Source organism: Syngnathus typhle, linkage group LG1 (assembly GCF_033458585.1).
Source record: "Syngnathus typhle isolate RoL2023-S1 ecotype Sweden linkage group LG1, RoL_Styp_1.0, whole genome shotgun sequence".
Lineage (NCBI taxonomy): Eukaryota > Metazoa > Chordata > Actinopteri > Syngnathiformes > Syngnathidae > Syngnathus > Syngnathus typhle.
In genome coordinates this window covers 15,733,796-15,748,424 of record NC_083738.1, presented here as the reverse complement: position 1 = coordinate 15,748,424, position 14,629 = coordinate 15,733,796, and the positions used below count along the sequence as shown (strand labels likewise).

The window sequence follows — 14,629 nt, the reverse complement described above, 5'->3', positions numbered from 1 at the left end:
GATGTAGGGGGTTTGATCCTCAACTGTTGTGACCATTTAAATTTCGTTGTACATGTGTGACAATGACAATAAAGATCTATTCTATTCTTGAGCAAGATGCTGAACCCCCAGTTGCTTCCCATGGCGTGTCATCAGTAGGTGAATGAGGAAGCAGTGTTAAAGCACTTTGAGTACCAAAGGTAGACAAGCATTGTATAGGCGACAGCCGGTTTACTGTTTCATGAAAAGCATTCATTGTTCAGTTAATTTGACGTTTTCTTGCTTTTGAAAATACCCCTCCCCTCTATTGGGCAGTGATAGTTAAGCTTACTTGGCTGTTCAAAACTAGCAGAGGATAAGAACAGATTTTTTTGCGATTGAATCAATAGAAGAGAATGAATAATGTGAGTGCAAATGTTTACGTGATCCTCTTTAGAAAAATGACAATGCAATGTTTTATTTTTTCTGAGAAAACAAAGGAAAATGGTTTTAGAGTGTGTGACAGATAAAAAATAAAGCGAGAACGGACGCTTTAGAGGCGCTCTTTTTGTTGATCATTTCTAGATGACTGTCCTCTCACATAACTCTTACGCAGCACAATATGGTGGCGATAATGAGCGCTCAGTCTGATGCTTGGCCTTTTCTCCTCTCCTCCTCCCTGCTAGTCTGCTCGGCTCGCTCTCTTGTAGCCTTCTGCTTTCGTCTTGCTTTTATGTCACACACTTTCTCCGCGCTTTGCCTTCACCGGGTCAGGTTTAATTAGCCGCCCGTAAGGTTTCTCTCCTCTGCCGGTGAAGACTGAGGATTTTATATTCATTTCAGGTCAGTCTGTGTGAAGCTGTTGAGTGTCTTGCTGTATAAATTATTTCTTGAAGAATTGTTTGCACTTCAAACCCAATTGTTTGTTTATAAGCAATGATGGTTTTGATTTTATTCTAATGTGGAGCAGAGTAAGTTTTCATGCATAGTTTTTTGCGTTAGGATAGTTCTCGCCGAATGTTCTGAGTTCTTGTTTGCATGCAGAATCATGCTTTCGCAGAAAAATAAATAAATAAATTAAAGCAAATTGACCAATCAATTCTTTTTTTTTCCAAATAATATTTTTTTTGACGGATGACAGTTTCTCCGAGTTTTCTTAACTCCAGTTTCCATGTCAGTGTTGTATTAACAATGCTCTCCAGAAGAGTTGTTCCGCCGTATGGGTGTGACTCAAAATCGCATGGCTGTCTTCATGTTGTCCAAGCGGTGCACTCCATTTTGCGTCCAGATGTGATCAATTAAATGATTTTAATGCCCATCCCAAACTTTTGTTTATCTCCTCCAATAGAGTAGTTTTGCATGTTCAATGATGAACAATACTGCATTCCTTAGATGCCAGACAAACATCTTCTACCCTTTATTTACATCAATCAGGATGATGGAATAATGCCAGATCATTCAAATGCAAATGATCTAATATGATATTATCATGATGCTGATGGGAAGAAATGAGAAGTTTTTATTCATAAAAGACAAAAAAAAAGATTCAAACGTGCTTTGTAAGTCATAATATAGCAGCAAGGAAGGGAATTGGGCTTGGGTATTGTTACAAATGTGCTGTGCTCTCCTGACTTCGACGTATTAAAAGAGGCTACTTATTGATTCAGAACAACATACAAGTGAACATCCAGCAGTGATTGTGACTAACATACTGTATGATGCTGCATATTTTAAAGTGACCAACGAAAGACTACTGATCGTTTGAAAGCTGAAAGAAGTGTAGACGCTTGCATGTAGCACTCTGTGTATAGTTGGAATTATTAGAAAAAGGCTTCTTGGCTACTTGGAAGACCTTCCAAAAAAACAATGACTAGCTGTATATTTATTGTGTGTGTAATACATGTGTGGAGTATATATGTAGTACATGTGTGTGTATGTACGTGTATTTCATATATATGTATGTGCATACACGTATATATATATTTTTTTCATAGTGTCAAGATAAGTTCTCTGCTTAAGTGCAGTGCACTTGTTTACTAATTGTTTCATGAAACTAAAAGAAGAGATAAAGCCACTGATGTTTCCATTATTGTCGTCATCTATCTGAGTTACTAACTTGTTTGCGCTACACTTGTAAAAAACTAAACTAAACGTGGGGAATGCTTTTATAGACTGCAAGTCAAAGGGTTTAGTAAAGTTAACAAATGGAGTTGAAGTTGTATAAACTGGCTTTCATATCAATTCACATAAGCAGAGTAATAAACGGGTAGATGGTTCATCAAGGTTGAATGATGTGGACAGCGACTCTGTTAAGGGTGATGTGAAAATATTTAAAATATGAACGCCCGCCAGCCTTTGGGAATGGATTGGCACAACTACTTTGTACATGGCCAAATCAAACAGCTGCATGTTGTTTGTTTTGCAACATTTGCATACAACTTGATAAAAGAGTGACCAAAGAAAAATGTATCCATGAAGCAGTAGTGGGGCAGTCCTGTACATATCTTTGGCTGTGACTGCTGAGGCAGCGAGGGGGTTATCAGTTTTTGCATTCTTGTTTGAGAGCCATTTGCATCAATATTCAGGCTGAGGGGCAAAATCTCTGGGAAGCGATGGCCTCCTTTTAAGCTTTTGCATAATCCAGTTGCCAGAACAGATGCCACTGTCACCAAAGACTTGGAATATCTGCCCAGTCTTTAAGGTCTCCCCAAAAAAGGGTGGCAATCATGGTGCCCCCCTCAAAATACATTAGCTCCAGTTACTTTTTATGGCGCCTTGTTACTGCGCCACAGCTCATTAAATTTCTCCAAGCGCGCCGGACACTGCAAAGTCTGTTTAATGAGATGTGACTTAAGCCAGGGAGTCACCTCAACCTTTTCTTTGTCTGGATGATCTTCTGTTCTCCATCCGTCAATATGCGGGGAACACGAAGAGGCATGGGGTAGGGAATTACATAAGTAAGGGTTTAGGATGATAGAGGTCAAAATGGAACAGATGTGCATTTCTCCATGGCTTTGAGCGGAACAAAACTCCAGTAACAAACAGCAGGCATTGATCTGAATTTGGACAACAAAAAATACTATTTACAGTGTGTTTAAAACGAACGGGAACTTTGAAAATACTCCGAGCCCCCCCCCCCCCCTGCTTTCTTTCACTGGCAATGGTATTATGATACAGCACTCCACACCCCTTAAAGGGCGTGGTGAAAAAAGACATCTTGGAGAAAAGGGAAAATCAAAGTACGTCCTAGTTAAGAAACAGAATTACCCTTGACTCGTCTCATGTAAAAATTGCAGCACGACAGTCACAGATGAGGCCGCGCTTCCATGTAATATGCAGTAATTTGATCTGAATTATTCATTCTGTCAGCACTCCCCTTTAAGGCAACAAATGGGTTAAGCACCAGATGAGCTCCAACTGGGTCAACTGTATGTTTCTGCTTTAATGTGTAACGTACAGTGCGTTGGCCCTCTCATCTGCTCACAAGTTCAAATGTACAAAATATAAGCTACCCGCTTTCGGAAACTCTAATAGAATGAAACAACTTAGCCTTTGATGATACATTGCAGAGGCGAGGTGTAAGGGGAAGGCTTTGTGAAAGCAGTCCACCTCATGCGTCATGCTTTGTTAACACTCATAAAAGTGGTAACAATAATGTGAGGCCACATCACATTGAGTCGCAAGAATGTGCACTGCGGGGTAGGATGCGAGAAGTCACTGTATGGCACAAGCTTACCGATATTTTGCTATGGTTGCTAAGCAACCCAACCGTAAGTAGCCTGGTGCCTATTTGAGTAGACTTTATTTAGTGGACTAACCCTAACTAGCCAATAACTGTATTTGTTACTATTACAGGGGAAAGCATGGTTTTGTTTATAATACAGAGGACCAAGTGTGGTAGACAGAGAGAAGCATGTGTAACTCTGCTATTTTTATTGTTAAAAATGCTGAAACCGCACACTCCTGTCCATGGCTATGCTTCTGTACCACTTTACCACTGTAAACTTGTCTTTTTTCCTAGATTTGGGGACACTACGTTCATAAGTTATGTTTTTTCAATCTACTACTACACTAAAGTCACTTGATGTCGTCACTCTGAAATCACTCGAGCATCATTTATCCTATTGAATTCACCGAGATATCGTCACGGCGCGATGCCACCCAAATTGAACATTTACGATTTGTAAATGCCGCCTGCCAAATCATACGCTGTCGTCCTCTGCAGCACGGCACAGTGTTGTTGCACCATGGCAGCGCATACACACTAAATGTGTTGGTCAACAGCGTATTGCGCAGTGCTAAGTGCAGTTTGAAAAGACCGTTCATGTCAAAGACAAACTGCAGAAGGAATGTGCCTCGGGATGAGGCTTTTCTCATTATGCAGTGTACATTTTTTTTCTTTTTACTATTATTGTTGACCCATTACCAACGCCCCTAAAAGCTCACATTTTGGAAACTTTTGATTGCAAAATAGTCTACCCCCCAGTTTTCTGCTTCAAAATGTAGCATGAGAACCATTATTTTTCCTGTGTGGAAGGCAATACCTGAAACGCGGCATTCCAAAACGAATGCATTGGCCTTGTCCAGTAGTATTTTATACAATACGCAAAAGGAGTGAGCTACCGTAATTTGCTGATTGCAGGAATTCTGCTTTCCTGGGTTCTGTATGAAAGTGAAAGGCGGATAAATGTTAAATCCTCTGTTATGACTGTAATGTGACCTTTCTATTAGAGCTCTGTAAAAGGGGTTCTACTTATAGCCCAAATTGTACAGAGTGTCCTTTGTCACAGTAAAAATCAATTTCCTGTTCTGAGTCATTTCTTTTTTTTCCCCCCAATAAGTGTGGAGTAAAAGGACACAAGTCCATTTTTTTCTTTTGGTCAAAATACACGAAGGATGAACACTGAGCACACAAATCGCTTGATCAGGGTGAGCAAACGCGGCTTTCATTTCCATGACGACCGAGGGCATGCAACCAAGCAAATGGCTACGCAACATTGCTTACCTGGCGTCTTTATTGCTATATTTTGCAGATTTAGCGGCGTATATTTTTCTTTCCTTTTTTTTAAGCGAGCAAGAGCAAGACAGCTACCCGGTTTTTGCACTGTTATTGGATACTTCCCTCTAGAAACAGTTTTCAAAGCCACCACTGCAGTCAGAAGTAAATACTGATAACCCAATAATTTCACTGGAATTTGCAGAATTGAAGTCAAATTTCTATAATATGTCCCCTGTGGTTTTTTGCTGGTATATTTTTCACAAATAATTTTTTTTCCATTCCCAATTGTGTGACTTAAGTGTTTGAAAATTAAAGTTTCACTTTAAAGTCAAAGTCAAAGTCAAAGTCAGCTTTATTGTCAATCTTTCCACGTCACAACACACAAAGAGACCGAAATTACGTTTTTCTCTATCCCACGGTGACGAGACACATAACACGATAGACATACATGTACGCGACACAATATAAAAACAAGAAGGCAAAAATTCAAACAATCAATAGTAAGAGTGATGAATAAATAATAAATAAACAGATAACACAATGAATAACGGAGCCAGCAAGCATAGCGCAAAAGTAAAAAACATCATAAACAAAAAGGCACAAACAATAAATAATAAGAGTAATAATAAATAATAAATAATAAGAGCCAGTGTGCATTCAGACAGTTCAGACAGTAAAAGTACAGGACGCTACGCAGAACGGGGGAGCGAGTTCAGGATCCTAACAGCCTGGAGTATGAAGCTGTTAATCAATATATAGTGATCAATATATCACACGATTTACTGCTGCTTTTTTTTTTGTTTTGGTTTATTTTTGTATATAGCTAGAATGTCGTATCCACCCCACTTTCAAGTCAAGCATTTTGATTAAAAAAAAGAAACATCGTATGGGGTGGGGTGTGTAACCACTCCCAGCACCCTCAGATGCACCTAAAAGCAAGCTTCCATCTTCTGAGTCAAATTAGCATTCTGTTGTACTGCTTTTGCTACACTTAACAAGCCGCACAGAAGCGGCGTTGTAAAGAAAAAAACCTCCAGACATCGTTCCCGAGGGTGCCTGGAATTGAATGAGTGCACACGCACGGGCTGTTACTCATTACTGACGGCTGACAAGGGTAATTGAATTTTTGTTTCCCCTGAAAAACAGTCAGTTTATTTACGACATGTTTTTTTCTGATTAAAACATGCACCAGCAATTGTTGGCTTTGCTTCCCCCCCCCCACCTTGTCACACAGATATATTGGATGCTTCATAATCAAATTCCCAAAAATGGTACAAGTTGCATTAACAACCAATTGTCCGGGATAATATTCACAATCGTCAGCAAATCCCATCGTGTACACACTATGGCATTTTTGTTTTTTTAAAGACTTCCATCATTTAAATTCAATGCGGTAATAATGTATAGGATCGAAGTTTGAACCTGAAAGTTATTTATTTGCTTAATTTCTAACAGGGAGATCTTTTTTAGATTTGAACAAGTGGACCCACACTGGACTGGGTTCCACTTGGGAGGATCCACAACATACAGCATGTTCCATGTTTTCCTTCCCTCCCCTCAGTTAATCCAACTAAGACAGCATATTAGGCAAATATATTTCAAAAGCCTATGATGGCGTCCAAATGTGTCGGACGTGGTCCTCATTGGTGTTAGGCATTGTTTGAATTTGTAGGATTCCGGTTCTGATTCCGGGTCTGATTCCGGTTCCTAATGATTCTAATGAAGTGTTAGGCACTTTTGCAAAGTGCGGGCTCTTTTCAGCTTTGGAGGGAGTTGTGGAAAATGCGATAGTATTCTGGCCTTCAGCAAAAGTGTATATTTACCTTGGAAACGAGTGTCTAGCAAATGTGGTAGAAGACTTTTGGTCTGGCAGCGGGCAGAATAATTTGATTCTCAGTTTGACCAAGGTTTTTGACTTGAACTATGCAACCTGCATTTGTACATTAATATTTATATGATTTTGTATTTATCCTTTTTGTGTGTGCGTGTGTGTGTTTTAGGCACTGTCCTTGAGTTTGGATCCTCATTTATATAAATATACAGTACTCGCATATAAAAGATAGAACACATACAGTACCGTGTCATATTTTGACGATCATAAAACCTACACAGTTCAGGCAATGTTTATGTAATCAGTGAAACATTTTCAACTATCATACAAGCATAAAAACAAGTTTCCATAATAAAACTAAAATAGAGTGGAACAACTCATCGTTTCCAGATACCTGAGCGGGACGAGATGGGAACATCTCTGGCCATTTTTACCCTAGTCATTATCCATCAAGAGCTAATTCTGTCAGTATGCAATATTATGTTTCATCAATTTGTGTTGGTTATATATAGTACTAAACAGCCAGACACTTTACTGTGTCACAGTAAGAGGAAATAAGGTCAGGCAGTCGGAATAGTTTATTGGCAAGCTTCTCTGGACATCTTCATTCTACCGTAAATTCCGGACTATAAGCCGCAACTTTTTTCCAAAATTTTGAACCCTGCGGCTTATAGTCAGGTGCGGCTTATATAAGGATTTTTTTCGTGATTTTTGTGATGACTTGATCACTTTTATACACTGCGGTATCTTGAAGAATAAAACAACAACAAAAATACTATTTTGAAACACTACTATGGCTGCTGCTTATTCTGGCTGTGTTGCTTGTGACTATTATGAGCTTTAGTAGGAATGCACGCTAGGTGACCTGCGTCAAAGGGCTCTAAACCCTTCGTCACAGGCAGTGTTTAGAAAGACATGTTAAAGTATGTTATTAAAACTTTAAAAAGGCTTTCTGTGAACGGTCTTTCCTTGTAAAAAGACGCGTGTGCACGTGCGGCTTATAGTTCGGTGCGGCTTATATAAGAAAAAAACTAAAATATCCCCCAATTTTAGCTGGTGCGGTTTATAGTCCGGTGCGGCTTATAGTCCGGAATTTACGGTAGTCATTATCCACCATGCTGTCAGCTGCATTGTATTTATGTTAGCACCTATCAGCTAGACAGTGAGAGATAACGGCTCCCTGCAAAGATTGTGTTTTGGGGGAAGAAAAGCATGCACCACAATTTTCTTTGTGCCTTTTTGTGATGTGTTCACGTGAACTGGTGAACTGGAGAACTGGAGCTAAATCCTTGCACTGAGAGCTTTTCAATGTTTCCAAGGTTGAATGTTTTGGAATGCATCAATACTCCTTGTGAAAAATGTATTTGGAGGGTACATTGTTTGTGTTGGTGAATGGTTGTTCAGATGTATTGGAATGGCAAGCTCAGTTTGTTTTTGCTGTAAACTGAAGTCGGTTTCAAAAAAAAAAAAAAAAGAACATAAGACAAAAGTTCCAGCTTTAATTTCATAGCTCAACAATAAAGACTAGTGAAGCAGCCGTGCAAGCCCAAGCCATGACTCTACCTCCACCGTGCCTCACAGATGCGCTTGTGTGGTTTTGCTCATGAGCAGATCCTTTCTTTCTCCATACTTTGACCTTTCCATCCCTTTGGCAAAGGTTAATCTTGGTCTCATCAGTGGCTCATCGCTGTACTGCTTAACAAAATCCAAGCTAGCCTTCAAGTTTTAATTGATGATGTAACTCAAAATGGTAGCAGCAGATTGACTTCTTCAGCAATTGACAGAAAAATGCATCCAAACTAATCGAGAGAAGCTTCATCATGCAACAAGATGTTGACTCATAACACGACAGAGGACTTCATCATGGGGACAAAGTGGAATATTTTAGACTGGCCAAGTCAGTCACCAAACCTTAACCCAATAGAGGATGCATTTCATCTCCTGAGAACGAGACGGAAGAAACAAACAAGAATGGAAAGAAGGCCTGAAAATGAAGAATGTCACGCAAACAGTTGTTGCAAGTAAGGGTTATGCCACTAATTATTAAACGGTAGTCCCTTTAAATTATTTTAGTAATGTCTGTCCCAATATTTTGTTCACTTAAAAATTGTGTAGATTCAGACAAAACACATCTACATGTAGATACTATGAAACAAAAGCTGAATATTTTTTGTCTCATCTTTTGATCTGAAACCCAAATGCCTTCAGTATACAACCAAAAGAAAATAATTTGAGGTCGGTCGTGGAATGAATTACAATTTTTAAAACTTTTAATTGATGCAACTTGTGATCCACAGCTGGTGTGCACAGAAAATCATGCAATTCCACTGAACTGGTCGCAAAAATAATTATTTTTCAATATTGTATACTTGTCTATCTGTTCATGCCAGTAACTGAAGTGACACAAGATGTCAAAAGGCACATTACCAACGTGTGTATGCACTTTTTGTGGTTTTCGGTAGAGTGCAATGAGAGTTGTCTCCTCACAAAATGCGCCTAGGCTCAAAGTTGGTCAAACACTGCTCCGACAGCATTGGAGCGATCATCTGCATGCTGCTGATCCCCCAGCTGGCAGAACGAGGTACGACTACCTTGATAGCATATCAAAAGTTTTTAGACAGGGTGTGCGCTTACTGATTTTGTTTCCCCCCAACATTTTACCCATGCAAGTAAGGTGAATTTTTCTATTCTTTTTTTTCCCCTAAACCATTTGAGTTTTTGTTTTTGACTGCGTCCACGCAGCGTCTTCTCGAGGCATGGCTGGATGGATCCATGCGAATTACAAAGCCTCCTCCTACCCCTCTTTCTCTCTCTCGCTCTCTCTCTCTCTCTCTCTCCCCCCCCGTGGATGTGCTCGAACTGGCACCGAAGCACGTCGTTTGTCGTGAGGGTGGGACGTGCGTTTATAGACAAGAGAGAAAGAGAGAGAGGAAGGGTGCAGGGGGGGGGGGAAATAAAAGGAGTCTCTTTCTGTGCGTGGTGTGGCTGCTCTGCTGTCATTGCAGCCCAGCCTGCCGTGCAGCACGGACCGGAGCGAAGTGGGGACGACGAACCGTGTCTCCATCCCGGGATTTATTGACGGCAAGAGGACGATCACACAAGACAGGGGGAGGGAAACAAAATTGCATCTCGGAGCCGCTTTGGACGATGTTTCTGTTGCAGTACACAGGTACATCTTGACAACTTTTCAATGGTTTTGGTTTCAGTGAAGCCCCCGGGTGACTTCTGCGGGCTGTACCCGCTCACACTGCACCACTTTAGGGAACGTTTGATCACTGATCGTCATGTGGGTCCTCTAACAGCGCGTCTTAATTTTTTGGTGTTATATTGTGTTGTGTAATTTTTGCTGCGTAAATGATATCATCCTTTTTTTTTTCTTTATGTATATTATTTTGATTGACATTGCAGTCTTATGCATACATTGTTGGATCCCTGTATGGGTTGTTTTTTCCACACCCTGTATTAAATGTTGGCTGTTTGCGTTGAGATGCCAAAATTTATTTCCTCAGCATGGATCACCTCGATTTTTGTTGTTGTTGTGTGGTCTCACAGGATCTCATTAGCAGCGTTACTGTTTTGAAGTGCTCCCATTAACCTGCTCAACTGCGTTCAGCTTCCTGTGTTTAGACTTTACTATACTGTAGATGTCCCACAGCGTTGTTGGCCGACGAGCGTTTAGGGAAAAGGTGCTTCCCACTCTTTTAATGCTTTGCTACCTCTTGAATGAAAATCTTGCCTGCCTTTATATCTTTTGGAGTTAATCTACCTTAAGCATTCTGCAGGATTGTTGGACTATGAAGCTGTAAGAGCTGATGAAATTGTCTTGCTGTCCCTCCGTATGACTTATACGTACTTGGTTTGTTATTAGATGAAGCTCCCATTTTGATGCATTCTTTATACTAATAGATATCTTGAGATGTAGTTGTAGTTTTTATACCTTTTGAGTTGATGTCCGCAAGACTTCTTATAGATTTGTTGGCCCAAAAGGATTATAGAAAAAAAAAAAAAAAAGTGCTTCCCTTCAGTTTATCCAGCTAAAACAATGCAAGGTCTGGTGGAATTGTTTTACTGCCCTTCAATCGAAAAGGTGTGACTTTTTGGCAACAATAACCCCCCCCCCCCACATTGCGATCATAACTTATACTTTGGTTTATTGTTGTTATTCACATAAATTGTTTGAAAAGTGGTTCCCTGTGTTAATGCTTTTGAAAGTAATGTATGTCACAGTCAGACGTTCCAGTTGCCCTGCAAACGTTTTGATTATCTGTGGTGTAGTGATAACACTAATTTGATTCCTTGAATGAGCATCCTGTCTGGGTTTGTGCCATTGGCAAATAACTCACAGCACTGCTGACCTTTTGACTTATTGCTTGGTCTGCTGTAGGATTTAAGAGTATTAGCAATGTGGTATTTTCTTCTCAGTGTAATCAAAATTCTCACTTAGGTTTGGTGCTATTACTGGCTGTAGTAGTGGTTTCAAAAGTTGTTCCTGTTTATAATTTTAGACTTATTATACCTCAGATACCCCAGTGTTGCTGGTTTTATAAGTGTGTAAGGTTGTGTCACAGTCCTTCAGTAGAGCTTTGTATGAACTACCTCTTAAATTTCACTCAATTGGTTTATTGTTTTGTTATCCTTTTTATTGCAGTCATAATGCACAATAGACTTGATTGCTGTTATTTGTAGAAGTGGCTTATGAAAACTACGTTCATGATCATTTGACCAGTCAGACCCAAACTTGATGCGCGTCGCCATCCAGTAGTTACAATTACAATAAATTAACTACGAGTACATTGAGCGTGCCTATATTAACACATGGAAAAGTTATTTTATTAGTTAATAAATATGTCATATTTTTCTGTACATTAAATTTATATTATCATCGATATCGTCATACTAAAAACCCAGATCGCACTTTTACATTTCTTTGTTAAATGGTTACGTGTCAATCTTATATTTTAAGAATTACCATTACTTCTCCATCTTTCCTTTGTAATCTGTTTGTGGGAACGATACTTATTAAAATTGTCTTATTTGCCCCTATAAAGGGGATGATTGCTGATTTAAAAGCAACTCTGGAACGTGTTATGCTGCACTAGCTAGCCAGCCGAAGCTCATTGCTAGCTAGCTGATGTGTCGTATATACCACAGAGCTTGCCTCAACCTCCGACTTCTTGCATGTACCGAATTTTCTGCACTGTAATTTTCTCGAAAGCCGACAGTGCGCCTTATAATCCGGTGTGCCTTATATATGGACCAATAATGAGCCACTACAGCAGGCGTGTCCAAATATATGGACTTATATATGGACACATTTTTAAAATGGGCCATTTATTGAAGGTGCGCCTTATAATCCGGTGGGCGTTATATATGGACAAAGTTTTAAAATGGGCCATTCATTGAAGGTGCGCCTTATAATCTGGTGCGCCTTATAGTGCGGAAAATACGGTAGTTGACGTGAGCATGTCCAAAGCGAATCTTTTTTGGACTCATTCGGCAGCTTTATCATCAGAAGAACCTAAGTCTAAGATTTTCAGCTTTACCATTCAATGTGTTTTGATGAAGCGCAAACTAGAAATTTTAAGTTGTAAACTGGGATTCGAAACCAAGCCTTGCAGTATGTAAAATAAATACACCTTCAATTTTACTTGGGTCAGAATATGGTTGATCGTGGTGGCAGCGTGCTTCAATTTTCAAAGAAATCAAAGCACGACATTGAGTTTAATACTGTTTCTGACAAAAAACTGGTCATCCTCTTCACTACCTCTTAAATGAATGAATTCTTTGAGTGCCTTTGGCGATCAACAGGAAGAGAAAAAGGCCTACCTTCTATATGCTCTGATCAATCAGCATCTATTAGCTCGCCCTTAATGGTACAAGGGAGCGAGTGGAAGGCGGTTGTTGCTTTTTGTTGCGCTGTGCATGCTTGAGAGAGAGCGCGTAAATATTTCATCTCTGGCAGAATACGATAGCGCTGCAGAACAAATGAGTGCTGAACGCAGAGCGACCAACTGGTTGTAGCCTGCGATGTCAGGAGACTTGACACATTTGGGGATATTCACAAATTTGAATTGGTCAATTCCTGACAACCTGTACTTTCTAAAGTGAATTTTGTTGGTTGAGGCTGTCCAGAGGAATTATTAAGGCAATTGGAGAAAACAACTATAAAGGTGGTATGGCGAAACTGTTACCTCAATGACATTACATCACGTGTTTTATAGCTGGGGTGGGCAACTCAAGCTGGTGATCCAGCTGACTCACCTGGACTGTTTGCCATCTTATCACAGGCAATATACCCTAAAAACACGAATGACATTTCTACTTAATTCCTTTGGCACCATTTGAAGAAACCAGGCGGGGCTGTATTGAAAAATCATCGAGTTATCTTTCTATGCCTCCTCACCTTTTTCAGTAAAACTAGAAGAACACAGAGAATGTCATTATGGTCGATTGAGGTGAAGATCAATTTCCATTGTGGAGAGCAGCTACATGACGGAATATAGTTCAATTTGTTCTTTTTCTGATGAAAGCAGTTTAGCTCAAGATGACTCCATGGTCAGCGGTTCAGTGTTGACTCATGCGGGATCTGCAGTTTGTCTCAATGCTTTGGTAGCATAAATAAGATGTTTGATGTAGACGCCAAGTCGCTGGAAACATCATGACTCACTTGAGTTTCTGCAACTTGAATTAATCAAAAGTAGACCTTTGTGGCTGAGTGAACTTAAAAAAGGCCTTTACCATGTGCTTAAATGGCACCACTTCCCCACAGAACCCCATTTTTTGGGGGGGAATCCCTAATAAATTACAACAATCCATGTGAGGTAGCAAGTGAGCTGTGAGCTGTGAGCTATGAGCTCCGCTTCCCTTCACACGCCAGCAGTCAAAGGCTGTTAAGGTAATAATTCCATTGTTGACTTTTTGCCTCATCACTCTTGAATCTCTTTAGCATGCTAATGTAACGTTATGATTGCTGTTTATTTCTGTGCCTACTGGTCACTTGTATATGCCCCGCAGCGAGTCTGCTGTTTTCTAATGAACAAGGGCCGTGAAGATGTCAAGCTAATATTAAACGGTCGACGAAAAAGTATAAAAGGCGGAGCTACAATATCCCTCAAAAGATCAGCAGGCTCGGTTATGGCAGCAGCAGTTCAACCTGCCATCTGGAATCCGAGTCGCTAAGAGAGCTTGGCAGCTCGATGTCAAGAGCTGCGGAGGATATTGGTGATACTGCTCAGGCTCTTCATGCCGTAATCGTTTTACTGATAAGCGACCGCGCACGGAAGCTTGAAATTGGAGCTAAGGACCCCGCAAGTTGAGGAGCTCCACAAGAGAACGTAGTCAGCCGTCAACGTGATTCCGGGAAGCGGTCAGGCGGGATGGCGGCTGCTTTCCTTGCCTGCTGAGTTAAACCCTTCTGACAGTCCCTTTGAGTGCAGCACAGTCAAAGTGTTGCGAAGCCGCCGGATTATACCATTCACCGGGTTACAAGTTTCCTACATTTTAACACCCCCACCCCCCTAGCCTCCATAAAAGGCTGATCACAAAGTCAAGGCCAGAGGGCCAGATTCGGCCCTCCACACAATTTTAGGTGCCTGCTAAATAAAGTTTGCCAGAATTTTCCCAAGTAACCACAAAAAAATTATGATCATTAAATGCAGGGCAATTATGTAACAAATGGAAGAACAGAAGTGTCAAACTCTGGCTTGCGGACCAAATTTGTTGCACTGTTCTTCATTCAGTCACTGTTTTTCATTCAAAATTAAACCGTTAAATGGTTGCTTCTGTTTACACAAAAGATAAGCGCTTTCTTTTACATTTTGTTCATTTACTGGACAAAATAT

The 14,629-nt window shown here is 40.3% G+C and overlaps 1 protein-coding gene across 14 annotated transcripts in view; it reads left to right on the top strand.

Moving 5' to 3' along the window:
* The window catches only part of enox2 (ecto-NOX disulfide-thiol exchanger 2), a 137,087-nt gene that overhangs the window by 28,307 nt on the left and 94,151 nt on the right, over window positions 1–14,629 (top strand). For 3 of the 14 annotated variants that reach the window (XM_061281632.1, XM_061281623.1, XM_061281733.1), the window contains 2 exons: window positions 9,251–9,369; window positions 9,794–9,957. The exons of 7 other annotated variants lie outside the window; for them this stretch is intronic. In XM_061281632.1, the coding sequence (XP_061137616.1) occupies window positions 9,257–9,369; window positions 9,794–9,957 (277 nt within the window). In that variant the 5' untranslated portion in view covers window positions 9,251–9,256. Of the gene's footprint in view, window positions 1–9,250; window positions 9,958–14,629 lie in introns of those variants that run through there. 4 more of the 14 variants (XM_061281690.1, XM_061281708.1, XM_061281699.1 and 1 more) reach the window with 2 other exon arrangements.